This window comes from Stegostoma tigrinum, chromosome 13, assembly GCF_030684315.1.
Source record: "Stegostoma tigrinum isolate sSteTig4 chromosome 13, sSteTig4.hap1, whole genome shotgun sequence".
Classification (NCBI taxonomy): Eukaryota; Metazoa; Chordata; class Chondrichthyes; order Orectolobiformes; family Stegostomatidae; genus Stegostoma; species Stegostoma tigrinum.
Window position 1 is genome coordinate 3,485,834 of NC_081366.1, and position 27,723 is coordinate 3,513,556.

The following is a 27,723-nucleotide window of genomic DNA, read 5'->3' on the forward strand; positions in this document are numbered from 1 at the left end:
GCAAGTAGTTTGTTTTGCCATTGAGATTTTACAAACGTCATACCATGAGGATGTCATCTTTACTCATTTCTGATGTGGATTGATGGAGGAATATTGATCAGGGATAACTGTATTGTTTTTCTTTGAAATAATTCCACATTTTATATCTTATCTGAGAGTGCAGTCAGGACCTCAGTTTAATTTCTCAACTGAAAGGTGGCATCTCCAAATCAAGAGAGTACCCAGCCAGTGAGCATTTCTGTTTATGTCGTGTAGTGGTGTGTGCTTAGTGGAATGCATTCTGTCATCATTGCCCCACCCTGCTGGTTACTCTGTAAGGGTAGCTGGTGAACAGTTTATCATCCTTTCATATGAGCTCATCCCTCCTACACACATAAGAGCTCTAAGTCTTATCTTCCGTCGCTAAAGTACATACAGGTCTAGACTCGAAAGTAAGACTTGTGACAGAGGTACCAGTTCTGTAAGGAAGTAAAGTTACTATATTCCTAGTGAATCATGGGGCTGCTCTCTCATTAGAGAGCACGGTGACTGGTGGTGGTTTAACCTGTAGGTCAGGTCAGTTTAGAGGAGAGGTCGAGAAGGTGCGACCTTTGTCGGTGTTGTCTTGCAATATCACTCTGCATTGCAAACCAGCCATTCAGCCAACTGAGTTAACCGAGCCTGGCTTCTGTCATTTCTGTACTTTGCTATGGGCCACACAACTCAGACATACATACAGGTAGCAAGCCTAATGCAATTCCTGCTGCAAAGGATGCTGCCTGGATTGGAGTATATTAGCTATAGGAACGGGTTGGACTGTCTCTCGAGTGTCTGAGGGAGGTAGTATTGCAGCATCCTGATGGAAGGATGCAAAATTTTGACAGTTAGAGTATTATTCCCTGGGTGGAAATGCCAAATACTAGGACCATTGGTTTAAGGTGAGAGGAGAAAATTTAAACAGAGGAGTGTGTGGAAAGTATTTTTTTCACAGAGGGTGCTCAGTGCCTGGAATACGCTGTCAGGGGAGATGGTAGAAGCAGATATGATAGCGACACAAGGGGCATTTCGACAGACACAAGAACAGGCAGGGAACAGAGAGTTATAGGCCATGTGCAGCAGATGGGATTAGTTTAGAATAGCATTGCAGCCAGCATAAACAAGGTACGCTGAAGGGCCTGTTGCTGTGATGTGCTGTTCTATGCTCTATGACGGTAAAATTCAGTATGAACACTGTTGCTTTCTTGTTGAACTCAAAGTTTGACCTTTTCATTTTTCCCTCTCGCCCAATTATTTCCCTTTTCCCCAATAAATGAAGGACAAAAGACATTGTTAGCTTAGTATTTACAATACAGAGGCAAGTGAGCTCTTTTAGTGTTCTGGTACGTCTTTGAATCTGAGCCAATTTGCAAATGTCCTGCATTTGATCTTGTTTATTTTTAACCTGTGGTAGATTATTTTAAAAGGATTACTCCCTTCCCCAAACCCCGAATCTTACGCAGTGTAACCTGTGCTAAAAGTAATGGTTCACTTCATATGAGTGATTTGTGTTTGTAATCTCCCCACATAATTCGTTCTGCATTTGAATGTAGAAAGTTGTTTGGTGGTTGCATTTGAACTTGTTTGTTTGATGTTCATTTTACAATGTTGGACCAAAACTATGCTAACACAGCATAGAGAAGGATAACAAGCAAAACTGCATTAAGAATTCACCGACAAGCATTGCCAAACCATTTCTAAAGGCTGTGGAAATGTGAAGTTCAGAGTTGGAAGCTATACTGTGGAACAATCGAAGATCTCAAATTCAGCTCTATAAATAAGGCTTGTGTGTGGAGGATCCACGCTGGAAACATGACATCTCTGTGCAAAGAAAAAGATTTGCATTTATATACCAACTCTCATGAGCTCAGAAAGCCTTAAAGAAAAGCCCAGAGAGTTTACTACTTTTGAAGTGTGGTTGCGACAGCAATGCAGGGAAAGTGGCAGTTAATTCGTGCACAGCAAGATTCTACTGATAGCAAGGTCATAAAACCAGCCCATTCATAGGGTATGAACATTTATTGCCCATCCCTAACTGCCTGTGAGAAGGTGGTGGCCCTATGTCAGTGCAGTCCATATAGTGACATCACTCCTACAATGAGCAAGCTGGGGCTTGTTCCAGAGCTTTACCCCATTGACAATGAAAGAATGGAAATGTGTTCTCAAGTCCATATGTTGTGTGACTTGACTGGAACATGGGATGATTGACATTCCCATACATTTGCTGCCCTAGTCCAGGCATGGATGAAGAACCTTGGTATATTGTGCAATGTACAGTTTAAGATTAAGAGGTCTCACTTATAAGATGATGAATATGAGAATTATTTTCTCTCAAAACAGTGGCATTGAATTTGTTCAAAGCAGAGTCAGATAGATTTTTGATGGACGGATGAGTCAAAATTTATTGGGAGTATGCAGACAGGAAGGTGGAAACGAGACCACAAGCAAATCAACCAAAATTGTATACAATGGTAGGGCTCAGTCAGTCCTGCTTTATCATACTCTTTTCAGATGGGTGCTGCAGGACTCCCTCAGTCCCCTGCTGCAGTACTCCCCCAGCCCCGCGCTGTAGTACTCCCTCAGCTCCATGTGCAGTACTCCCTCAGTTCCATGTGCAGTACTCCCTCAGCCCCATGTGCAGCAGTCCCTCAGCCCCAAATGCAGTACTCCCTCAGTTCCATGTGCAGTACTCCCTCAGCCCCATGTGCAGTACTCCCTCAGCCCCATGTGCAGTACTCCCACAGCCCCATGTGCAGTACTCCCCCAGCCCCGTGCTGTAGTACTTCCTCAACCCCATGTGCAGTACTCCCTCAGCCCCATGTGCAGTACTCCCACAGCCCCATGTGCAGTATTCCCCCAGCCCCGTGTTGTAGTACTCCCTTAGCCCCATGTACAGCACTCCCTCAGCCCCATGTGTATTAATCCCTCAGCCCCGTGTGCAGTACTCCCTCAGCCCCGTGCTGTAGTACTCCCTTAGCCCCATGTACAGCACTCCCTCAGCCCCGTGCTGTAGTACTCCCACAGCCCCATTTGCAGTACTCCCTCAGCCCCGTGCTGTAGTACTCCCTTAGCCCCATGTACAGCACTCCCTCAGCCCGTGCTGTAGTACTCCCTCAGCCCCATGTACGGCACTCCCTCAGCCCCGTGCTGTAGTACTCCCACAGCTCCATGTGCAGCACTCCCTCAGCCCCATGTGTTTTAATCCCTGAGCCCCATGTGCAGTACTCCCTCAGCCCCATGTGCAGTACTCCCTCAGCCCCGTGCTGTAGTACTCCCTCAGTCCCATGCTGCAGTACTCCCTCAGCCCCGTGCTGCAGTACTCCCTCAGCCCCATGTGCAGTACTCCCTCAGCCCCACGCTGTAGTACTCCCTCAGCCCCACGCTGTAGTACTCCATCAGCCCCATGTGCAGTACTCCCTCAGCCCCATGTGCAGTACTCCCTCACCCCGTGTTGCAGTACTCCCTCATCCCCATGTGCAGTACTCCCTCAGCCCCATGTGCAGTACTCCCTCATCCCCATGTGCAGTACTCCCTCAGCCCCATGTGCAGTACTCCCTTCAGCCCCACGCTGCAGTACTCCCTCAGCCCCATGTGCAGTACTCCCTCAGCCCCATGTGCAGTACTCCCTCATCCCCATGTGCAGTACTCCCTCAGCCCCATGTGCAGTACTCCCTCATCCCCATGTGCAGTACTCCCTCAGCCCCATGTCCAGTACTCCCTCAGCCCCATGTGCAGTACTCCCTCATCCCCATGTGCAGTACTCCCTCAGCCCCATGCTGTAGTACTCCCTCAGCCCCATGTGCAGTACTCCCTCACCCCGTGTTGCAGTACTCCTTCAGCCCCACGTGCAGCACTCCCTCAGCCCCACGCTGCAGTACTCCCTCAGCCCCATTGGCAGTACTCCCTCATCCCCATGTGCAGTACTCCCTCAGCCCCGCACTGCAGTACTCCCTCAGCCCCATGTCCAGTACTCCCTCAGCCCCATGTGCAGTACTCCCTCACCCCGTGTTGCAGTACTCCCACAGCCCCATGTGCAGTACTCCCTCAGCCCCATGTGCAGTACTCCCTCAGCCTCGTGCTGTAGTACTCCCTCAGCCCCATGTGCGGTACTCCCTCAGCCCCATGTGCAGTACTCCCTTCAGCCCCACGCTGCAGTACTCCCTCAGCCCCATGTGCAGTACTCCCTCAGCCCCATGTGCAGTACTCCATCTGTCTTGCCTGCTGTGCAAGCTTCTAATTGATTTATTTTGATTTTTTTTCTGTGCAATCATAAGGGGCAGAGTTAGGGTCAATAACCAAGGTTTTTTTCTCCCATTTTGGGAGTCCAAAAGTAGAGGGCACAGGTTTAAGGTGGGAGGGGAAAGATTTGAAAGGAAGCTAAGGGGCAACATTCTTACACAGAGCATGGTGCGTGTATGGAATAAGCTGCCACAGAAAGTGATTGAGCCTGGTACAGTCACATTTGAAAGGCGTCTCGATGGGTACATGAACAGGAGTGGCTTAGAGGGATATGGGCCAAATGCTGGCAAATGGGAATAAATCAGTTTAGGGTATTTGGCCTGCATGGATGAGTTGGACCATAAGGGTCGGTTTCTGTGCTGTGTAACTCCAGGACTCTATAATAAACTACCTGCTTACGCATTCTCGTCACGGTAATTTTTACTGCTTGTAATGCCTGAACAGTACATTTACTGAGAGTGAGGCTTGGATCTGCAGCTGCACAAGTCTCTTGTGAAAATTGAAGTAATAAAACGAATTCACAAGCGTTGATGTACGATCGCACGCTAATGTAACTGTTACAGTTCGTTCACAGACTCCGAGCGGTGATTTCCATGACTGATTCCCAGATTCCCGAGTTGCACTCGCTAAAAATACAGGACTGAGGGGCAAATCTCGTAAGCTGCCTCCCTGAGCCGGGTTTGTAATGCTTGCAGAAAGCCGGAGAAATCTCCCTGAGATCCCTGTGCCTGGAAACAAGTGCAGAACCGGCGACATTGCAGACTTGGAGCCTGGCCAAACACTGCCAGCCGAAGATAAACAATTGTTTCGGAAGCTCAGCTGGCATCAGTTTGTGAATGGAGATATAATGCATGTGAAACTAAAGAGTTTTTATATAGTGGCCACATACACAAAGGAAGCTGCTGGTGCCTTGGAGGACTAACAACGAGAAAAATACTCCGCAATTATGTAGCACCTTTCATAATGTGACAATGCCCTATAGCTTTTTATAACCAATTAAGGACTGTTCGTTGTATTGTCACTGCTCTAATACAAGGATCTTAATAGCCAAGTCGTGCACAACAAGCTTCCCTGAGAATAGCAGTGAAGAGAATGTTGGATAAAAATAGATACGAACACTGGGAAAAGCACCCCCAACTTTTTGTTTGGAATAGTGCCATGGGAACTGAGGTGTGACTTAGTTGCTTCTGAATATTTCGTCTCTGAGCTCCTGCACCAGGCACAGAATTTATACGGGCAGTTCCAGTTATGTTTCTGGTCTTTAACATGTTCATGGTAGGAATTCAGGCAATGTCAGGGGGATAGATAACTTTTCAGTGAAAATCATTGCCTGGCATTACCTCAGTGCCCAGGTAGAACTATCGGCTATCAATCTTAGCATTTCTGACTTTGTAAAACTACCCCTCCATACCACACAGAACTGGCAACCTTAATGATGCACTTAAATCTCTGCAACAGAGACTTGAACTCCTGACCTTCATTATTTTGGGTAGGAAGCACTAAACCTGAGCTATCTGTGTAATCTGTCTATAGACTCAATCTAATAAACTATGTTATTATCCTTTCCAATATGTGCCTTTGTTTAGGAGTTTGCTTCAGTAGCCTTGCCTCTGAACCAAGAGATTTTATGAGATCAGTCCCCATTATAGACTTGACGTGTAAAGATCCCATTGGCACATTCTGTCAGCTGTGATTCAGTGAGTGCTATGTTTTAGATGAGAACCTGCCAGCCTGTTCAGGTAGATTTGAAAGATCTCAGGACATGTATTTGAACAAGGATTGGGGTTTCATTATTGTTCTGGCCAATCCTCTCCTCATGCAGCACCACCACAAAAAGAACATCAACTGATTCGTCCTGTTTTCACCTGCCCACTGAGCCAGACCGCTGATTGTTCACAAAACAGGAATTAAAGATTCAAAAGTAAACCAGCCCTACAGTAAACATCCTGACAGTTGAGAGATGGGTAAAGACACTTTACCAAAGTCTCTGATAATAAAATGTGAGGCTGGATGAACACAGCAGGCAAAGCAGCATCTCAGGAGCACAAAAGCTGACGTTTCGGGCCTAGACCCTTCCTCCCTCCTTACCAAAGTCTCTTTTCTTTTTCCCACTCTTTGCATCTTTGGCTCCTCCTCCTCTTTCAATCTGTCCCACCCTCTTCTTTTGTCCTCTTTTGTAGAATTCTATTTTAATTGTAGGGGAAGTGATGACCTAGTGGTATTATCACTGGACTGTTAATCCAGAGACCCAGATAATGCTCTGGGGACCTGGGTTTGAATCCGGCCACAGCAGATGGTGGAATTTGAATTCAATAAATAGGTGGAATTAAGAGTCTAATGATGACCATGAATCCATTGTCAATTGTTGGAAAAAGCCATCTGGTTCACTAATGTCCACAGCAATGTAGTTTACTGTTAGCTTCCCTCTGGGCAATTAGGGATGGGCAATAAAATGCTGCTTTGCTAGGGATGACCTCATCCTGTGAACAAATCAAAAAGAATATTACAACTAGTTCAGGCCATTCAGCCTATGTAGGCCATGGTGATGCTGGTCACACTCAATGACTCTTGCCTTGGCTAAAGGAAGTCTTCCCAGAGACGTGGCCCTCCAGGACATGCAAGACTTCTCTTTGGGGCTGGGACGATTCTGATACTCCGCATTGACCCACAAGAAAGACTCTCGCTAATTCCACTCCAGTAGGCCAATCCCTTCCCTTCAGAGACATCTCTGACCTCAGGTGGAATATTGTGTACAGATGTAGGTGCCACATCATAAGAAAGATGTGAACACATTTGACAAAATGCAGAAGCGATTTACAAGGTTGGTTTCACAAAGAAGAAACTACAGTGATGAGGATCGATTGAAGTAGTCGGCACAGTGCTTCTTGGAGAGGATAAGGCTGAGGAGAGCTCTGATAAAGATTCAAAAGTCATGAATGGCCTGGATAGAGGATATTGGTAGAAGCTGTTCCCCTTGTAAAGGGGAGAAGAGTGAGAGAACATAGAATTAAAGTGATATGCAAAAGAAGAAAGGGTGATGTGAGGAAAAAAAAATCACCCAGCGAGTAGTTAGGGTCTGGACTGCACTGTTTGGAAATGTGGGCGAGGCAGGTTCACTTGAGGGCTTTGGAGAGGAAATTAGATGACTATTTGAACAGAAATAATGTGGGGAAAAGGCAGGAGATTGGCACTGGGTAATGATGCTCATTTGAAGAGCTAGTGCAAGCATGATGGGCAGAATGGCTGCCTGAGCTGGAACAATGAAATAATAGGAACTGCAGATGCTGGAGAATCTGAGATAACAAAGAGTAGAGCTGGGTGAACACAGCTGGCCAAGCAGCATCAGAGGAGAACAAAAGCTGATGTTTTGGGTGACTGGTCTAGGCCCGAAATGTCAGCTTTTGTGCTCCCAAGATGCTGCTTGGCCTGCTGTGTTCATCCAGCTCTACACCTTGTTATCTCTGAGCTGTAACAATTCTGTGATTCTGTGGCATTTGAATTTACATGGAGACTTGACAGAATCAACAACTGGAGAATGGTCTCCAAGTCCAAGGCCCTTAAACCATGGAGGTGACTGTACCAGAATGAGGAGCTAGGCAATGTAAGACAGAGTTGAAGATAAATCTTTTCACTCAAAAGTTACCCCTTTGCAATTCACGAATTACCTGGAGGATTGAAGATGCTCTAAAGACAGAAGTCAGTAGAGTTTTGAATTTGAAGAAATTTAAGAGTTATGGGCATATTCAGTGACATTTCAGGTAAATCTTCTGCAGATTCTGGTAACACTCACTTAAGCATTTATTCAACCATCCCTCATCGCACAGACTTCAATGCAATCGTCCCAGTCAGATACAAATCCAGTTCTTCCCCTGGGTCCTGTGCTGAATGCAGTCTCACTGACACTCGAGGTACTGAAGAGAGATAACACGGTGTAGATAATAAAATGTGAGGCTGGATGAACACAGCAGGCCAAGCAGCATCTCAGGAGCACAAAAGCTGACGTTTCGGGCATAGACCCTTCATCAGAGAGGGGGATGGGGTGAGGGTTCTGGAATAAATAGGGAGAGAGGGGGAGGCGGACCGAAGATGGAGAGAAAAGAAGATAGGTGGAGAGAGTATAGGTGGGGAGGTAGGGAGGGGATAGGTCAGTCCAGGGAAGACGGACAGGTCAAGGAGGTGGGATGAGGTTAGTAGGTAGATGGGGGTGCGGCTTGGGGTGGGAGGAAGGGATGGGTGAGAGGAAGAACCGGTTAGGGAGGCAGAGACAGGTTGGACTGGTTGTGGGATGCAGTGGGTGGAGGGGAAGAGCTGGGCTGGTTGTGTGGTGCAGTGGGGGGAGGGGACGAACTGGTCTGGTTTAGGGATGCAGTTGAGGAAGGGGAGATTTTGAAACTGGTGAAGTCCACATTGATACCATATGGCTGCAGGGTTCCCAGGCAGAATATGAGTTGCTGTTCCTGCAACCTACGGGTGGCATCATTGTGGTACTGCAGGAGGCCCATTGATGGACATGTCATCTAAAGAATGGGAGGGGGAGTGGAAATGGTTTGCGACTGGGAGGTGCAGTTGTTTGTTGCGAACTGAGCGCATTAAGCAGAGGTTCACCTACACATCTGCCAATGTGGTATACTGCATCCACTGTACCCGGTGTGGCTACCTCTACATTGGGGAAACCAAGCGGAGGCTTGGAGACCGCTTTGCAGAACACCTCTGCTCAGTTCGCAACAAACAACTGCACCTCCCAGTCGCAAACCATTTCCACTCCCCCTCCCATTCTTTAGATGACATGTCCATCAATGGGCCTCCTGCAGTGCCACAATGATGCCACCCGTAGGTTACAGGAACAGCAACTCATATTCCGCCTGGGAACCCTGCAGCCTAATGGTATCAATGTGGACTTCACCAGTTTCAAAATCTCCCCTTCCCCAACTGCATCCCTAAACCAGCCCAGTTCGTCCCCTCCCCCCACTGCACCACACAACCAGCCCAGCTCTTCCCCTCCACCCACTGCATCCCACAACCAGTCCAACCTGTCTCTACCTCCCTAACCTGTTCTTCCTCTCACCCATCCCTTCCTCCCATCCCAAGCCGCACCCCCATCTACCTACTAACCTCATCCCACCTCCTTGACCTGTCCGTCTTCCCTGGACTGACCTATCCCCTCCCTACTTCCCCACCTATACTCTCTCCACCTATCTTCTTTTCTCTCCATCTTCGGTCCGCCTCCCCCTCTCTCCCTATTTATTCCAGAACCCTCACCCCATCCCCCTCTCTGATGAAGGGTCTATGCCCGAAACGTCAGCTTTTGTGCTCCTGAGATGCTGCTTGGCCTGCTGTGTTCATACAGCCTCACATTTTATTATCTTGGATTCTCCAGCATCTGCAGTTCCCATTATGTCTAACACGGTGTAGAGCTGGATGAAAACAGCAGGCCAAGCAGCATCAGAGGAGTGGGAAGGCTGACGTTTGGGTGTAGACCCTTCTTCAGAAACAGTGTCACTTTCAGGTTTGCAGTGCCGAATGCACTTTCTTGTCACGTCCTGCTTCTTGTTCTTGCCCCTCCTTCTGAAATTCGGTTTGTTCGCCGGTGACCTACCCCAGAGATTTCCTGTATCTGTGCAGATTCATCCCAATAGTTTTGTTTGCACTTTCAGCATTCCTGACATTCCTTGATTCCATTGTGGATGACAGTGCTGTCATCCCTAAATCTCTCAACCTGTCTTTCCCTTTCTCCTTTAAGACATTATTTTCAAAAAACCTTGACATTTTGATAAAATCCATGGTGGCCGGTTGTTATGGCTTCACATGTGGCTTGGTGTCAGTTTTTTGTCGCTAATGTTGCCTTGCTGAGGAAGGGTCACCAGACCCAAAATGTTGACTCTGATTTCTCTCCACAGATGCTGCCAGACCTGCTGAGCTATTCCAGCAACTTTGGCTTTGTTCCTGATTTACAGCATCCTCAGTTCTTTTGGTTTTTATTTGGGATGTGTATTACTGGGGTGGACAAGGTCAGAAATCACATGACACCAGGTTATAGTCCAACAGATTTATTTGAACACGCAATCTTTTGGAGCCTTACTCCTTCTTCAGGTGATCAGCAATAATCCACTAAGGTTCCTTCGATAGCACCTTCCAAACTGAAACCCACAGCCAGGTATAGGGGCAATGGCAGCAGCTACATGGGAACTCACCAATGCCTGCACATTCCCCAACCAAGCCACTCACTAGTTCAGGAAAAAATATTACAATATACTGGACACCTGAACAAACATAGGGATTAGTCATAATGGGAACTGCAGATGCTGGAGAATCCGAGATAATAAAACGTGAGGCTGGATGAACACAGCAGGCCCAGCAGCATCTCAGGAGCAACACAGGAATTGATGGAGAAAATCAGCAGGTCTGGCAGCATCTGTGGAGAGAGAAACAGAGTTTACTTTTTAAGTCCCTCCACGATTCTTCTTCAGAACTCTCACCATTCTGACTTTAACAAAGAACTGTGGATGAATCCCTACAATGTGGAAATAGGCCCTTCAGCCCAATAAGCCCACACAAACCCTCAGAACATCCCACCCAGACCCATCCCCCTACAAACCCCCCTAATCTACACACCCCTGAACATGGTGGGCAATTTAGCATGGCCAGTCCACCTAGCCTGCACATCTTCAGACTGTGGAAGAAAAGCGGAGTACCCGGAGGAAACCCACGCAGACACGGGGAGAACATGCAAACCCCACACAGACAGTCACCGAAGGGTGGAATCGAACCCAGCTCCCTGGTGCTGAGCGGTAACAGTGCTAAACACTGAGCCACCGTGCCTCTCCTGAACTTTTATTCCCTGGCCGGGAATCGAACCCGGGCTACAGCGGTTAAAGCATTGAACGCTAATCCCTAGACTACCAGGGAATACTTCATTAAATCCTTACAGTGTGGAAGCAGGCCATTCAGCCCATCAAGTCTATGCTGACCTTCCAAAGAGCATCCCACCTCATACCCTATCCCTGTAACCCTGCATTCCCCATGGCCAATCCACCTAGCCTGCACACAATGGACAACTTACCATGGTCAATTCACCCTAACCTGCACACCTTTGGACTGTGAGAGGAAGCCGGAGCACCCGGTGGAAACCCATGCAGACACGGGAAAAATGTGCAAACTCTCCACAGAGTGGCCAGAGTGTGAAATTGAAGATAGGTTCCTGATGCTGTGAGGCAGCAGTGCTAACCACTGAGCCACTGTGCTACCCTTAAGAAATTAAAGTTTGCTACCCTTTCAGTGTCATTGGGTTAAAATTTTGGCATTCTGCCCATACGTGCATTGTGAGGGTACTGCCTGTGCCAATGGACTGCAACGGTTTAAGACTTTGCCTCACCTCCAGCCTCTCAAGGACCAATGGAGACAGGCAATAAGTGCTGGCCGAGCTAGCAACACTCGTGTCTCCTTTATGAAACGTAAGTCAGTGTTGACTTGTTCTGGATATTCCCCACATCGGCCACAACAGGAGATTTCAATGCAACAAGCCTCACTTGCACCCAGTGTTTGTGTCTTTCAGAGGGATTTGTGGTCCTGCCACCTTTTCTCCAGTACATAATGTCTTCAATATGATTACTTCTGTATGTTGGGTGAGAGGGCAAGCACTCAGAATTGCAGCTGCCTTGCCCTCTTTCATCGCAATCCAATCAGCCTGTAGCACTTAGTCATTCGAAACCTCAAGCCTTGTCTTCAGAAGATAAGTGGCAATCAACCAACTCTTAAATGGTTTCAAATGAAGCCTGAGCAATGAGTCGATTAGAAGAAGGGGAACATTAATGTGATTTTTCCCGTGAAACATCCACATGTTATGACGGGGAACGTGACCCTTCAGATAAATGGAAAGCATGCTGCATTAGCTGATGAACTGCACGGTTTCTGAGTGCAGGTTCAACGTCTTAGGACAGGAAGGGTGAGCTTTAATTGATACTTGATTGGCAGGATATTGAACAGGACCTGGCAAATCTGCTCCTCTGCTACATCCTGTACATATTAAATAATTATCTGGCACTTCTAGTCTATTTTTCCCCAGCATGAGTCACGTACCTTTGTTCTTTATTGATGGAAGGGGGTCTGCTAATTACTGCTGAATGTATACACTGCTGGCACTTTAATTGTCCTCACCTCCTGCCTTTGAAGGCCAGAGATGTCAACTTTATGTCAGCAGCTGTCATCGCTAAAATGTGAGAGGCGATGTTATTCCATTAATTTTATTTCCCCCAGTGCAGATGTGCCCCTGTCTCCTGAAGAGTGAAGGGAGTTTTGATCTAACTGTTAGTGCAGCGGAGCAAATCTAACAAGATCAGCCCTGATCGTGAAGACTGAACCTCCCATCAGATGGAAGCTCTGATCTTGCCAGCTGAAACAGTCGCACAGGCTTGAAATGTTGGTCTTGGAGCACAATGGTCAAATGTCACCTTGATTTCACAATCTGCTTCTCAAGAAGACTACAAGTACCCTGTTGAGTCAGGTCTTCCTATGAGCAGACTGAAAACTGTGTGTATTTTAAGGCAGTCTTGGGATGGGGCTGAGCTGTCAAAGCTGACATTTCATTGCCCCAACACGAGTTGCCACACAAAGATAGTTGTGAGTTCAACAAATACTATGGGATTGTTTCAAGATTGCAGAATTGTTACAGTGCAGAAGAAGGCCATTATGCCCATCATTCAAATCTCCTGCTTTTTCTCCATGTCCCTGCATGCTATTCCTATCCAAAAAGAAATCCCTGCCATCCTGAATGCCTCAATCGAAGCACATTTCTGGCTGGTGCATTCCTGACCCTAACTACTCACTGTGTGAGAAAACCTTTTTTTCTCACGTCACCTTTCCCTCATTTACACGGATGCATCAAAGGGCAGTCAAGAATCAACCGCGTTGATGCAGACCTATCGTGATGAAACAGGCAGGCAACATAACGATTATGGTTTTCTTTCCGAAAGAGCAGTTTACAAGCCAGCTGTATGTTGGTGACGATTCTGGGAATGTATACATGTTCGGAGAGAATATCTTCTTCCAATCAGGTTATCATTACTGAGACAAGTGAGTCTTTAATTTCCAAGTCATTTCTTTGAACTGATTTCAAATTCTAAGTCTGCTGATGATGAGCTTTAGACTCAGTGTGGCTTGCATCATGATTCCAGGTTTATGGTTTTCTTATCCAGTGAAATAACGACCGCTCTGGTTGAGCAGCAACGTCCCTTTTCCCTGGCTCACAATATGTCAGTACAGTGAAGGTCTGACAAGTGAGATTAGTATAGATAGGACAGCACAGTCTTAGTGGGCCGAAGGGTCTTTTATGTGCTGTTTGACTGTTTGACTCTCTGTCCAGCCTTCCCTTCACCATCACCGATCCTTCCCAATCCCCCAGGAGTGCCGATGAGTGGTTCAGAATTCCCACTGGTTCCAAGAAAATGGTAGATACTTTCGACACATTAAAAGACCACAAGGGATATGGGGAGAAGGCAGCAATACGCTATAGAGGATCAGCCATGATAATATAGAATGTCAAAGCAGCTCAAAGTGCCGAATGGCCTACTCGTGCTCCAACTATTGGTATTTCTATGTTTGTGTTTCGTCCCTCAGTGAAATTCAAGCCCTCACATCCTGTAGCACCTGGCCAAAATCCCAGACAACCCAAATTGTCCTGGCTTTATTCCCAGATGAAGTAGTTTAGGATTTGATTGGGAGGCACTAGGTTTGATGTGACCGCACACTTTGGCATTAGCTGCTTGATGATGGGATTTGGAGTTTCTTGATGGACAAATACGGGACCACTCTTTATCACAGAATGAACAGGTTTGTGAGAAATTTGTCAGTCAAAGAGGCTTCAGCAGAGAGAGTTTACAGGTAGCTTCCTATGCTCGAGATTCTGGATGTCAAATTGTCTGATATGTTGCAGGTCAGATTTAGTGAGGAAAGCTTATGTGCATTGCTCCAAGACGCCAGGGTCTCAGCTGTCATTCTGTCTCAGTGAGAATGGCAGGAGGATTCGCAACCCTTGATTTATACACTCCTGATATTCCTGTTGTGAAAATGAACAAGTCTCATGAACACCCACTGCCTGACATTCCTTGTGAGACTGTGATACATTCTTGGGCACCAACCACATCCACCTGAAGCTTTGGGCTAAAATAGCACTTGAATCATTAAGAGTCAGTATAGTGTGGTGTTACTGCTTACATATCAGTGAATGTAAAGCCGGTGTTGCTTCAGCCAAGGTTATTCATTGAAGCAACGCAGTCAGTGAGGATTTGACTGGACAAAATTTAATTATGTCAGCTCCGTGCATTGTTCCTCTATTATTCTCCTCAAAACCTCTCTTTGCAAATTAAACAATTGGTCAACTCCCTTAATAACTCTTTATTTGGCACTTGGGTTTGTTCAATTATGTATCTGTAATATTTCCCTATATCAGAAAGCATAATATAAATGCAAAAAATCAAACATTGTGTTTACTGGAAATCTGAAATGATGACAGAAAATGCTGGAAATACTCAGCAGATCAAGATTCATAAAACCACAAGACCATAAGAAGTAGGAACAGGAGTAGGCTGTTTGGCCCTTCAAGCTCGATCCAACATTTAGTAGGATCATGGCTGATCTGACATTCCTCATATTCGCTTTCCTGCCTTTCTCCAAAACCCTTGATTCCCAGACTGATCAAAATCTATCTATCTCAGTCTTAAATGTACACAAGGATGCTATCCCCACAGCTTCCAGTGGCAAGGAGTTCCAAAGATTCACAACCCTTCTTGTCCACATACCATCTCCTTTTTGCTTTGCTTCATTTCCCATTTAGTCATTAAAACTCCATGGTGTACATCCTGCCACCGACTTCCCTCTACCTTTGCCACTTTCCCATCTCTCTATTTGTTCAAAGCCTCTCCTTTCCCAATCTGGATGGAAATGTACTAATCTGAAGCATCTTTGGCCATGTTTCTCTGTTCACAATGCTGGCTGAACTATTTTCCAGAACTTTCTGTTTTCCTTCAATTATTTGAAACAAGGTCCTGAGGGATTCTGACAGGATCGATGATAGCTTTCTGAGAGATTTACAGGTTTCTGTTTCCCAGGGGTGTTACAGGGTAATATGATGGGTTTGGTAAGAGGCATCGAAATTTTTGGTCGGCCATGATTGTAGTGAACAGAAGGGCAGGTTTGATGGACAGAATGACCTACTCCTGTCCCTATGTCTCTACATGGAGAAGATATTTCCTCTTATTGTGGGAAAATCTGAAACTATTAAATAAGAAGGGGTTGTCTGCGTAAGATAGAGTTGAATCCATTCTCTTTATCACAGAGGGTCATGGGCCTTTGGAATGATTTTTTATAAAAATTCATTCTCAAGATGTGAGCATCACTGTCTGGGCCAGCATTATTGCTCATCCCTAATTGCACAGAGGGCAGTTAGCAGTCACCCACATTACTGTGGGTCTGGAGCCACATGTAAACCAGACCAGGTAGGGACGGCAGATTTCCTTCCCTAAAGGACGTTAGTGAACCAGATTGGTGTTTCCCAACAATTCACAATCTTTCTTAAAAGTCAGTGGGAACAATGAGCATATTTGCAGCAGGGCTGGGTATATTCTTGAGGAGCAATGCAGTGAAAGGTTATCAGGGATGGGCAGGATTGCAGATTTGTGATTGTAATCAGACCTACATTGACCTTTCTAAATGGTAGAGCTACTTGATGGGCCGAATGGCCTATACCTGCTCCTTGTTTGTAAATGCAGGGGTATATTTCAAACTGGCAGTTTAAAAACAATTCACTCTCCCTGATAGTATCTAACATTTTCATATCAATATGTCATGTCTTCCTGTGCAGCTGAGAGAAGCGCAGCAGGTGAATATCTCACAGAAAGAGAGAAGGAGTATTATACTGTCTGCATTTTTGCCGATTAAGTGTGTTTCCCAAATTCAGGATAGAGATGATCCTGTCCCTGGCATAGTGTTATTTGAATCATAGCTTCACTGCCTTGGACCAGGGTCAGCAATCCTGAGGTTATTTATTTTGATCTGAAACATACAGGGCTGGGTTGGGGGCTCACAATTAACAAACCAACCCACCACTGAATATCATATTTATGGGCACGGTTCCATAGAACATAGAACATAGAACATTACAGCACAGTACAGGCCCTTCGGCCCTCGATGTTGTGCTGACCTGTCATACCATCCTGAAGCCCATTTAACCTGCACTATTCCATGTATGTCCATATGCTTGTCCAATGACGACTTAAATATACCTAAAGTTGGCGAGTCTACTACCGTTACAGGCAAAGCGTTCCATTCCCTTACGAGTAGTTTTAAAGATCTAACATAAGACAATTTTTTGTACTTACGAACAGCTATTTTTTATTGTCCTCTGCCATGCTCTAACTTTGTACAAATTGAGTTATGAACCAAACTCAAGAATGGAACTTGTTTGCAACCCAGGGACTTGCTGAATAAAATTCTGATCAAGTGTGACAGGGCAGGCAGTGAGAAGTTTCCAACAATGGGAGAATCTCAAAATAGGGCCATTGTTGACACTCATTGAAAAACTGGGGATGCAAAGGGATTTCTTTCTCCTCCAGGGTAGGGAATGTCTGGAATTCTGTACATCATAGATTTGTGGAGTAACATTGTGCAGTAACATTGTGGAGTAACAATCTGTGATGCTGTGTTTCTGAGAGGGAGCTGTCAAAACCCACAATAATCTTTATTCCCTGTGCTTCTTCTTCAGCTTCCTCATAGAAGAGTGACCTTCTCCACAGCCAATCAGTCCCAGGATCTGCAAGACCCAAACCAGCACAGTTACTATGACAGTGGGCTTGAAGAATCAGAAACCCCAAGCAGCAAATCATCTTCAGGGCCACGTCTGGGACCCCTCACACTGCCTGAGGACCACTATGAACGCACCACACCTGATGGCAGCATCGGAGAGATGGAGCACCCAGAGAATGGTAATGCATGTTTCATGTTCCCATATCACAGGCAACCATGACTGACAGTGAAACAGAGCTCTGTACTGTTTGGCTCCAAACAGTTCATTCAAGATAAACGGTGATGTCAAGTAGGAAATTGGGAGTAGGGAATGGCCTCAAAAATTCCAGTGTGGTTAGACTTAGAGGAAAAGGATTTTGCCTGAACATTAAATTCTAACAGAGGACTTAGCTGAGTGGTGCAGAGAATTGTCAGGACACAGATTCTCCGATCCATTTCAGTGAAACTGATGTTAGTCAATGTGGCATAACTGTTAGTCTCTGGGATTAAAGTAGAATCAACACCTGACCTTTACCAACTCTCCTTTAGGGAAAGAAAACAGCCACCTTTAGCTGTCTGATCTGTACATTGCTCCAACGCCACACCAGGGCAGTTAACCATGAACTGCCCTCTCAGCTGGACCAGCATGCCATTCAGTTGTATCAAACAGATACAGATGGTCAAACCACAGCACCATTGGAGACTCAGTAAGTAGGATGCAGTAATTCATCAAGGCAGTTCGCCAACAACCCCTCAAAGGCACTTGCAGATGAACAGTGAATGCCATCTTCGGAAATTCCAAGAATGAGTTTTGTTTTTAAAAACATTGGCTCCACCTTGTTGGACAAGTTGGATTGGTGTGAGGAGGTGTGCAGCTTTGTGCTTGGCCACAAGACAATAAGGCATAGGAGCAGAAGTAGGCCATTCAGCCCATCAAGCCTCCATCATTTAATGAGATCATGCCTTTTCCCTTTAACCTTTGATTCCCGTCCTGATTAAAATCTGTCTCCCTCAGCTTTGAATACAGTTAATGACAGTCTCAACACCCTGTGCAGCAGTGAATTCCATAGAGTCTCTAACTCTGAGCGAAGAAATTCCTCCTCGTTTTTCCTTAGAGAATGGGTACAGAATCTGTTCACAGTATTTCAGCTGTGGCCTGACTAGTGCCTTGTATAGTTTTAGCAAAACTTACTAATGTTTACGTTCCATTCCCTTTGAAATAAAGGCCAACATTCTATTTGCCTACCCTATTACGCTCTTATATATTGGCTGTGATTTCTTTACTTCCCCTAATTTCCTGGAAGGTATAAAATGGTAAAGTTGCCATGGTCCTATCAGACCATAGGACTGCTCTCTCCTGTGGGAGACAGAGAGAGAGAAAGAGAGAGAGAGAGAGATGACTGGTGGTGCTTTAACCTGAGGGTCGCCATGTCTCGTGTGAGGGGTGTGCCTGAGAAGGAGAGTCCTTTGAGGGGATCTCAGCTGGTATGGAAAGCAGCCTTATTGATTAAGCCACGTGTGCATGGTCACCTGACTGAGACATCACAGGAAAGAGTTATTATCTGTCAGGGCAAGAGAATGGCTGGTGCCTTTAAAAACTGTGGGAACTACTGTTCTATTCTATAAACCACCTCAGCCTATTGACTGTCTAAGTCCAAAGATGTGCAGCTGAGGTAGATTGACCATGCTAAATTGCCCCATAGTGTCCAGGGATGTGCAGGCTGGACAGATTAGCTATTGGAAAAGCAGGGTTATCGGGTTAGATTGGATGTCTCTTTGGAGGTTTGCTTGCAGACTCTTGAGCTGAGTTATCTCTTTCTACATTGTCAGGATTCTATGATTCTGTAAGTGTTCAATTGCGGCAATAACTTCATCACACCTGTACACAAAGATGCAACAATTGTCTTTCCTTTTGCCAACTTTCCCTCCTACATTAAGGCCGCCAATTCTTCCCTGGCACCTTGCCCAGTCTAATTCCCTGCTGTGTGTGTAACCAGAATGAGTGTTGCGAGGCCACTCAAAGTGTCAGTGCGAAGCCTGATCTTATCCCTACATGCTCACATTCATTTCATTCTCATCGGGATCAGGAATCCTGCCAGATTTTCATTTCCTCTGCCCACACAACTGTCTTCTCGAACCTGGGGCAATTGAAAGGTATTGGCATGCATTCATATGAATTAGGAACAGGAGTAGTCCATTAGGCCCCTCATGCCTACTCTGCTATTCCATGGCGATTTGTTTGTGGCCTGAACTGTCCCACCATCCCCTGATAATCACTGATCCCTTTGTGGGTTTTATTTTCTTGATTAAAATCAGGTAACTCTGCACAGACTGGGTGTTACATTTCGAGTGTCTGGGATGAGGTAGAACTCAGCACATAGGGGAGGTGGTCATGTCCCTGAACCAATGCTCCACAAACTCCAGGTGTGTGTTCGAGAGATATGAATGTGAATTGCTGCAAGGCAAATGGTGAAATTTTTAAAAAAGTTAAGAAGAAAGTAAGTCCACTGACCACCAACTAACCAGTGATAACGGGAACTGCAGATGCTGGAGAATCCAAGGTAATAAAATGTGAGGCTGGATGAACACAGCAGGCCCAGCAGCATCTCAGGAACACAAAAGCTGACGTGCAGCTTTTGTGCTCCTGAGATGCTGCTGGGCCTGCTGTGTTCATCCAGCCTCACATTTTATTAACCAACTAACCAGTGTTGCTTTTCCTAAACTAAAACCTGGCTCACTAATCTACTTCCAAAACCATGGATCACCATCGAAAGATGTGGGGATGAGGACTGAGATGAAGAAAAATGTCTTCACCTACAGAGTGGCTAGCCTGTGGGATTCTCTGCCACAGAAAGCAGTTAAGGCCAAATTGTTGACTGTTTTCAAGAAGGAGTTAGGCCTAGCTCTTAGGTCTAAAGGGATCTAAAGGGAAGGAAGTGGGAACAGGGGACTGATTTGGATGATCAGTCATGATCCTGTTGAATGGTGGAGCAGTCTTGAAGGGCTGAATGGCCTACCCCTACTCTAATGCCATACATTTCTATGAGAAAGGAGTTGGAGTGAAGACAGATGGAATGCTTGAAGGGAGCCAGGGCTAAAGGGTTAGTAAAGATAAAGGGTGAAGCAATGAGGCTTTTAGTTCTGTATGGGATGTAGACGTCACTAACTAGGCCAGCATTAGTCATTATCTCTAATTGCCCAGGAGCTGAGTAGGTTATTTCAGGGTCATCCACATGGTGTTGGGAGCTGTATGTAAGACAGACCAGGAAAGGGTGTCAGGCAGACTTCCTGAGTCTACTTCTAATATTCCAGATTTATTAATTAGACATAAATTCTACTCATTGCTTTGGTAAGATTGGAAGCCAGCACTCCATGTTTTTACAGTTAACATTTCGAGCCTGGTTACACTTCCTCAGAAATTAATGCTTCAGACCCGAAATGATAACTCTATTTTTGCCTGCACAGATGCTGCCAGACCTGCTGAGCTTTTCCAGCAACTTTGTTTTTGTTCCTGATTTACAGCACCCACAGTTTTTTCGTTTTGTTCATTCCATGATTTTAACCTTGTATTCCTAGGTCAGATGACATTGCCGCTACCAAATCCAGCCCTTACTAGGTCCTCTGGCTACATAAGGTGAAGGTGGTTTAATCAGAGAGCACGAGGGTCAGAGGGGTGTGGGTGAAGTGTCTTCTGAAAATGATCACTGCGTAAGTTTATCTCAGGAGCATTCGTAAATCTGTTTGGACAGTAAGTAATGGAGAGGAAAGTAAATGTGGAAAAAATAAACCTCCATTTTTAAACAATCCCTGGTGAATTATCCCTTGTGCTATTGCGGCAGTTTTAGAAAATGAATCTCTCATTCCACGATACTCCAAGGAAAGGGTGGAGTTTTGATAATCCTATAGCGATCAGAGGCAAGGACTCTGAGCTTGATTCTCTGGGATACTGGGCTGTCAGGAAAATCTAGGGCTCATGTGGTCTTGAATTTCCAAGCAGAAGTTTGAGGCCTTGCTGTGATATCAGTGAAAGGTCACTGATCAGGAAGAAGGTGAGAGAGAGAGAGAGAGCAGCAGAAACGCAGAAACAGTGGAGGAAAAGCTGAGATTTCTAACCACTTTAAAATTAAAGTCCATATGAGATCTTTTTGACTTTTCAAACAATTCATTGACATTGTCCAATAATCAAGCAAAATGACAGTTTCAGAAACAAATAATGAGATCGCTGCAGCCCATGGTTTTGTACAGTGTGTACCCCCACATGCTGAAACGCCAGTTTATAGATAGTTTTGTGTGTACACACAGATAAATAGACCAATCTCGATGTGTGCGTGTGTGTACATTCACGCAGGTGTGTGTGTGCAAGTGTCCCTGCAAATAGAAATAAAGATCCTTCATTTTAAAGAACTTGATAACAAAAGAGCAGATGTCTAGAAAGGAAAGGAAATGTTTCCTTTTCTCACTCAGATGGCAGCTTCTCATAAGTTATTGTGTCGTTTGACTCAAAGCTATTGCGAAAGTTTCGGTCTGTCCTAGCCCTGTCACTTATCCTAGTGCAGGTGGACACATACAATCATAACTCTGACAAATATGAGCTCCTTTATTTGTCAATTCACTAGAGGGATTGATCTCCCAGACTGGCTTCTACACATTTCAGAGCCACTTTTTTTCCCAGGGTTTTTTTTTTAACTTGTTTTGTTTCATTTCCACCCGTCTCCTCCACCGGCTTATGAGCATGTCCACTATTGTTTTAAAGTTACAAAACATACAGTTATGAACCAAACCAAATTTCAAAGTTGGCCTTCACTTCCTGTTGTCCCAGACACCACACATTAATAGAAAACAAGATCATCGCTTGCTTTTCTCTCTCCACTTTAATTTCCCACCAACTTCCCCCCCTCTCCTTCTGCAGCTGAACCAGTCTGTTCACAGTCTCCACGTCATTGCTGTCCTGTTAATCCAGAGACCCAGGCAATGTTCTGGGGACCCAGGTTCAAATCATGCCATGGCAGATGGTGGAATTTGAATTCAGTAAATACCTGGAAATAACAATCTAATGATGACCATGAATCAATTGTTGGAAAAACCCATTTCGTTCACTATAATGTCCTTTAGGAAAGGAAACTGCCATCCTTACCTGGTCTGCCCGATATGTGATTCCAGACCCACAGCAATGTGGTTGAATCTTAACTGCCCTCTGGGCAATAAATGCTGCCTAGCCAGCAATGCCCTCAACCCATGAATGAATGAAGGGGATTTAAAAAAAAGACACTTGACCCTGAGATAACAAGATGTAGAGCTGGATGAACACAGCAGGTCAAACAGCATCTTAGGAGCAGGAAAGCTGACGTTTCGGGCCTAGACCCTACATCAGAAATGGGGGAGGGGAAGAGGGTTCTGAAATAAATAGGGAGAGAAGGGGAGGTGGATTGAAGAAGGATAGAGGAGAAGATAGATGGAGAGGAGACAGACAAGTCAAGGAGTTGGAATAGAGCCAGTAAAGGTGAGTGTCGGTGGGGAGGGAGGGAGAAGATAGATCAGTCCAGGGAGGATGGACAGGTCAAGGGGGCGGGATGAGGTTAGTAGGTAGGAAATGGGGGTGCAGCTTGAGGTGGGAGGAGGGGATGGGTGAGAGGGAGAACAGGTTAGGGAGGCGGGGACGAGCTGGGCTGGTTTTGGGATGCAGTGGGGGAAGGGGAGATTTTGAAGCTGGTGAAGTCCACATTGATATCATTGGGCTGCAGGGTTCCCAAGTGAAATATATGTTGCTGTTCCTGCAACCTTCAGGTGGCATAGTTGTGGCACTGCAGGAGGCCTGGAATGGACATGTCGTCTAAGGAATAGGAGGGGGAGTTGAAATGGTTTGCGACTGGGAGGTGCAGTTTATTGCGAACCGAGCGTAGGTGTTCTGCAAAGCGGTCCCCAAGGGGACTGCAACGATGTCACCGGAAGGTTGCAGGAACAGCAACTAATATTCCGCTTGGGAACCCTGCAGCCCAATGGTGTCACGGCTTGAAACCTGTATTTTGTGTTTGAAAAATAAGGATGTGTTGTCCTATTGCTTTAAGGGCCGTGTTGCTTTCAGAGTTAAATATTTTAGTGAGCCAAGGACCAGGATGCAACAAGAACTGACTGCCATGTATTTTTAATAATATTCACCAGCACTGATCAGCATGTTGTATTTTGTTGTATAATCTGTATATGATACAGATTATGTGGCATAGGTCATGTTAATTAATAAGCTCATGCTGCTCTTCGTAATAGCTCAGGCTATAATTTGCAGTTACAGACAAATCTGTAAACATCCCCCTTCCAAGATGCTCCTGCTAAACTGCACATGGCAGTTTGTTGTGTGGTTTTTATGCTAGTCATAGGATCATCGGTATATTCTAGTTCACAGGTCGGTGCAACATCGAGGCCCAAAGGGCCTGTTCTGTGCTGTATTGTTCTATGTTCTAACTCTTAAAGCAACATGGCTCATAAAACAACAAGTCAAAAATGCACGTGATCACAAGGCATGATAGTCTGATCTTTTTCTAAAGGGTAAGCTCTTTCAGAGGGCCATCTGGAGCTTTCAGCATTGATACAGAAACTTCAGCTCAGCTCATCCTTTCCAGTGTAATACTCCACACAATCTTCATCTCAGCCCTCTTCAGCTAACTCTTATCAGCATTTTGTCTTTGCTGTATAAAGTTACATCATTTCCTCCCTTGGAATGAATAATTTAGAAAGCTTGTGCTGTTTGGCTATTGACCAGAGCAGAGAGGGTTAATTTCCCGAGGATGTGGCTCTTGGAAAAGAATGACGGAAACTTACGTAGCTATTTTGACAAGCTCAGGATGTTTCAATGTGCTCAACAATTGATTCCACTGCTTTGAAGTGCGATCATGGACCCAGTAACCAGTGCATTGTTGAGCAATAATTATTTGTCAGCAAGGCAGCAAAGTGCTCTGCTCTTCTTCCAAGAACAGGCTTTTTGCTTTAGCCCATCTGAGAGGGTGGACAGAGTCTAGTCCTGTTAGAATTTCTCATCCCCTTGTAAAGGCTGCTCTGTCCTACGTTTTTGTGAGCTGCCTCAGCAGAATAGGAGAACGAGGATCCGAGCAGACACAGTGCTTTCAGCTGGGGTGAGGGACACAGGTTCCTGAGGTGATGCCGAGAGGGAATTACAACAGTGTGAGACCTGTATCCTTAAAGCAAAGTAATCCTCTGGGAGAAGTTAGCAGTCTTATGGAGAAATCTTGGCTCCAGATAGTCACACTCTGCTTTAAGTAAGGCAAGCAGTTTTAACTGGGAGACTGTGTGTTGTTGCTCAACTGTTCTGTGGGTAATCTGCTCTCGCTCCAGTTGCTAAAAAGTCCTGAAGTTGTGAGATGTCAGAGAAGCTGCCTGACCTGGCCTGGTGAGGCTGAATTCTGTATTGAGTGAACTGCTCAGAGCATTCTGCTGCTCAGTAACTCTCCCTTGTGCTGCGACTTAATATTTTATGGTCTTTGCCAGCCTGGCTGTCACTGGAGGATTTGATATTGTTTGTGACTGAGCTGGTAGCTCTTACACTAACCCCAAGATAATTCTCGAGGAAGTAATCAGTATGTTCAGTGCATTAGGCAGTTTAAGCTTGCAAGCAGAATTGAAGGGAAGCTATTAGACTGCTCTGGGTGACAGCACAGGGAGAGCGCCTGAGATTAGTGCATTAGATTCTGTGGTGTTTGTCTCAGTTTTGGATGCCAGTATGGAAGTGTGCCACACAGTCCAGGGAGAGGTGTCTCAGGCCCATACTGAGCTGGCTGCTTCCAGGCAGGGCCAGTGACAGGGGTATTCCACACTTTGCTTCAGAACCCATTGAGGGTAAAACTCAGGTCAGCTTTCTTCCTCATGGGAGTCCCTATCTGCTCCCATGCATTTGGCACCTGCTAGGTTGCCCCCTCGTCCTTCAGAGGGTACCTCATTCAAACATGCTTGATTCCAATTTGATGGACCCAGCATCAGGCAGAGGTTAGGTTAAACCTCTTCGAGCCATTGCCTTGCCTTAGTGTCTGCCAACCCTTTGCCCTGTGGGCTTGGTCCGTCTCTGATTTGTAGCCCCTCTTTTAGAGATATTGTAGATGTAGCAGAGAGCTACCAGTCTCTGATTGGCTGAGATTTCTGGGCAGGTGGGATTTCTGCCCCTGGAGGTGCCCTGAATCCTGGTGATAACCTGAAACTGACCAGAAACCAGACCCAGATAAGGGCCCCCCTGAGGAACAGCTTAGCTGTGGCGCTCATGTCAATTACCTGAAGTCCCACTGATGATCTGTTAGCTTCCCACCAAGACAACAGAGGAGGTTGGTGGTTGGTGTCTCAGCTAAAACCCAGCACCCCCAACTTTGGGGCAGTCCCCTTCCCAGAGTGAGACCCTCAGATGGGAATAGGAGCTGAAGTCCTTAGGCTGGAACCATTACAGCGCAGTACGGGCCCTGCGGGGAACTGGAAGCCAAACCTTCTGAATCGGGGCAGGAGAACAACCCACCCAACCATGGCCTACACTCAAGTAGCAAGGGGAGATGGTGTGTGAGAGAAAAGGTTAGGTGTTGACGGAATAATTCCTTGAAAGGCAAATAAGGGTAGACTGGATCATTTAGGGTCATATTCACTGAAGTTTAAAACAATGAGGGGTAATCTCACAGAAACCTATCAACTTCTAACAGGACTAGACAGGATGAATGCCAGATGCTCCCGAGCATCAGGGATTCCAGAAGTAGGGGCCACATTCTAGCTCTGTGGAATATGCCATTTAGGAATGAAATGAGGAGAAATCTCTTCACCCAGAGAGTGTTGAGCCTGTGGAATTCACTGCCACACAAAGTGATTGAGATCAAAATATTGAATGTTTTCAAGAAGAATTTAGCTGTGATTATTAGGGCCAAAGGAATCAAAGAGTGTGAAGGTTTAAGCGGGAACAGGGGACTGAGTTCGATGCTCAACCGTGATCATGTTGAATGGTGGAGCAGGTTCAAAGGCCAAATGGGCTGTTACTGCTTCAACGCTCTGTTTATTTGATCAGCTCGGAAGCTGGTCGATGTCAGCTTCATCAGAAACACAGCTGTAACAGAGATTCAGTTCTCAACCTGAATTTGGCCAGGTCAGGGACCGCTGTGAATTGTTCCATTCCATGAGCTGCAGATACTTCCAACAGCATAATGAACTAATGAGTCATTTCATTCTGTTAAAGCAATGTTCAGGTCTGATGTGAAGCTCCTCAAGAGACCATTCGGTAATAACATTCAAAAATCATCTGCTGGAGGCTGGCACTGGGCAGGGTGGTGCTGAAGCTGGTTTGCTTTAATACATCAGTGAATCATTTCTTGGAAGTTCAAGTCTATTGATTTTAGCAGAACACAAACGACAGAAATTTGGTTGGGTTTCAAAAAGATAATGACTATAGATTGTTGTTTCATAATTAGTTGATGATGCCATCTGTGCCCTGGGAAATTGTGCAATTGTACCGCTCATCAAGACACTGTAGGTCCATTTCATCTTTGTTAATTTTCAATACAGCTATCCCATAAACCCCATTCTAATTTGCTCATTCCGAATTACCCCTTTCAAATATTCATCCAGTTTCTTTTCTGCTATTGAAGCTGCTTCTACATTGCGCCCCTGGTCTTTAACACCCCAATCAGACCATCTCTTTTTAGGGATGCAACTCGTCTTCATAACTTAATCTATTTCCTCCCTAGTATCATTCTGGTGAACCTACGCTACATGTTGTCCAAGGCCGATATCTCCCCCTGGGGGTGCGCAGAACTGAACATAGTTCTATCTATGACCATCTTATTTGGTTTAGAAAGTGCCTCATTTTCATCTTTGATGATTCTTTATCATTGATGAGTCAAAGTGCAATGAAATTCGGTTGTTCAAACATTGCTATTGTGGAGCCAGATCTGTATTTCCAAGAATAGTATCATTTTTTTTCAGTATTGGAACAAGAGGAAACTATTTGGCCCATTCAATAGGAATGTGGCTGATCTGACATTCCTTACGTCCACTTTCCTGCCCTTTCCCCATGACCCTTGATTCCCCTAGGTGTTCTCTAGATGTTAGTCATTTCATTTTTAAAAGCAATGCTAAGACCTTGGCTGTTATTAGTGTGTAAGATGTTACTCTTCCTAAAGCTTTTATAAATCATCTATTTGAGCTGCATTTTACCAAGTTTCTCTATTTCCCAACTCCATTCTTTTCAGACTTTATTTTCTTGTTCATTCTGTTCCCTGCTCCGTCAATAACATGTTCAATCCCTGCGCAGTAGAACTTGTTCGATTACTGTATTGTTCACTGTTTGTCTCCCACTCTGCAGGATATTACACTCTTCCTAAGAAGCCAACACTGGCTCCTTCTCAACCTCTCCCCTTGCCTGAGGCACAGTGCCCCTCAAGGTTAAACCGCCATCAATCATCTGATGCCAGTGAGAGAGTTGCCCTGCGGTCCTCTGGGACCATGGCAACTTTATTTCATGACAGCCTCTTATGGCACCCTTATTGTAATCACTCTTTAAACTGCCCAGGCTCTAAAATGAAACACAGAATATCGACCATTCCCTCCCTCATCCCCTCTCCCTTCATTTAAGACAGTCTGCAAGAGCCATTTCTTTTGGTCAACTGGCCTCATACCTCTTTATAAGGCTCAGTGTCACATTTGTTTGTGAAAAGTCTCTTGGGA

General features: G+C 45.5%; 1 protein-coding gene across 4 annotated transcripts in view; it reads left to right on the top strand.

Annotated features, from left to right (window-relative positions):
- Positions 1-27,723, top strand: part of LOC125458221 (protocadherin-1-like) — a 378,692-nt gene that overhangs the window by 237,956 nt on the left and 113,013 nt on the right. For all 4 annotated transcript variants that reach the window (XR_009446597.1, XM_059650538.1, XM_048543280.2 and 1 more), the window contains exon 3: positions 17,009-17,228. Coding sequence is in view for 3 of the 4 variants with exons in the window: in XM_059650538.1 (XP_059506521.1) it covers positions 17,009-17,228 (220 nt within the window). In the remaining variant the exon portion in view is untranslated. The remainder of the gene's footprint in view (positions 1-17,008; positions 17,229-27,723) is intronic.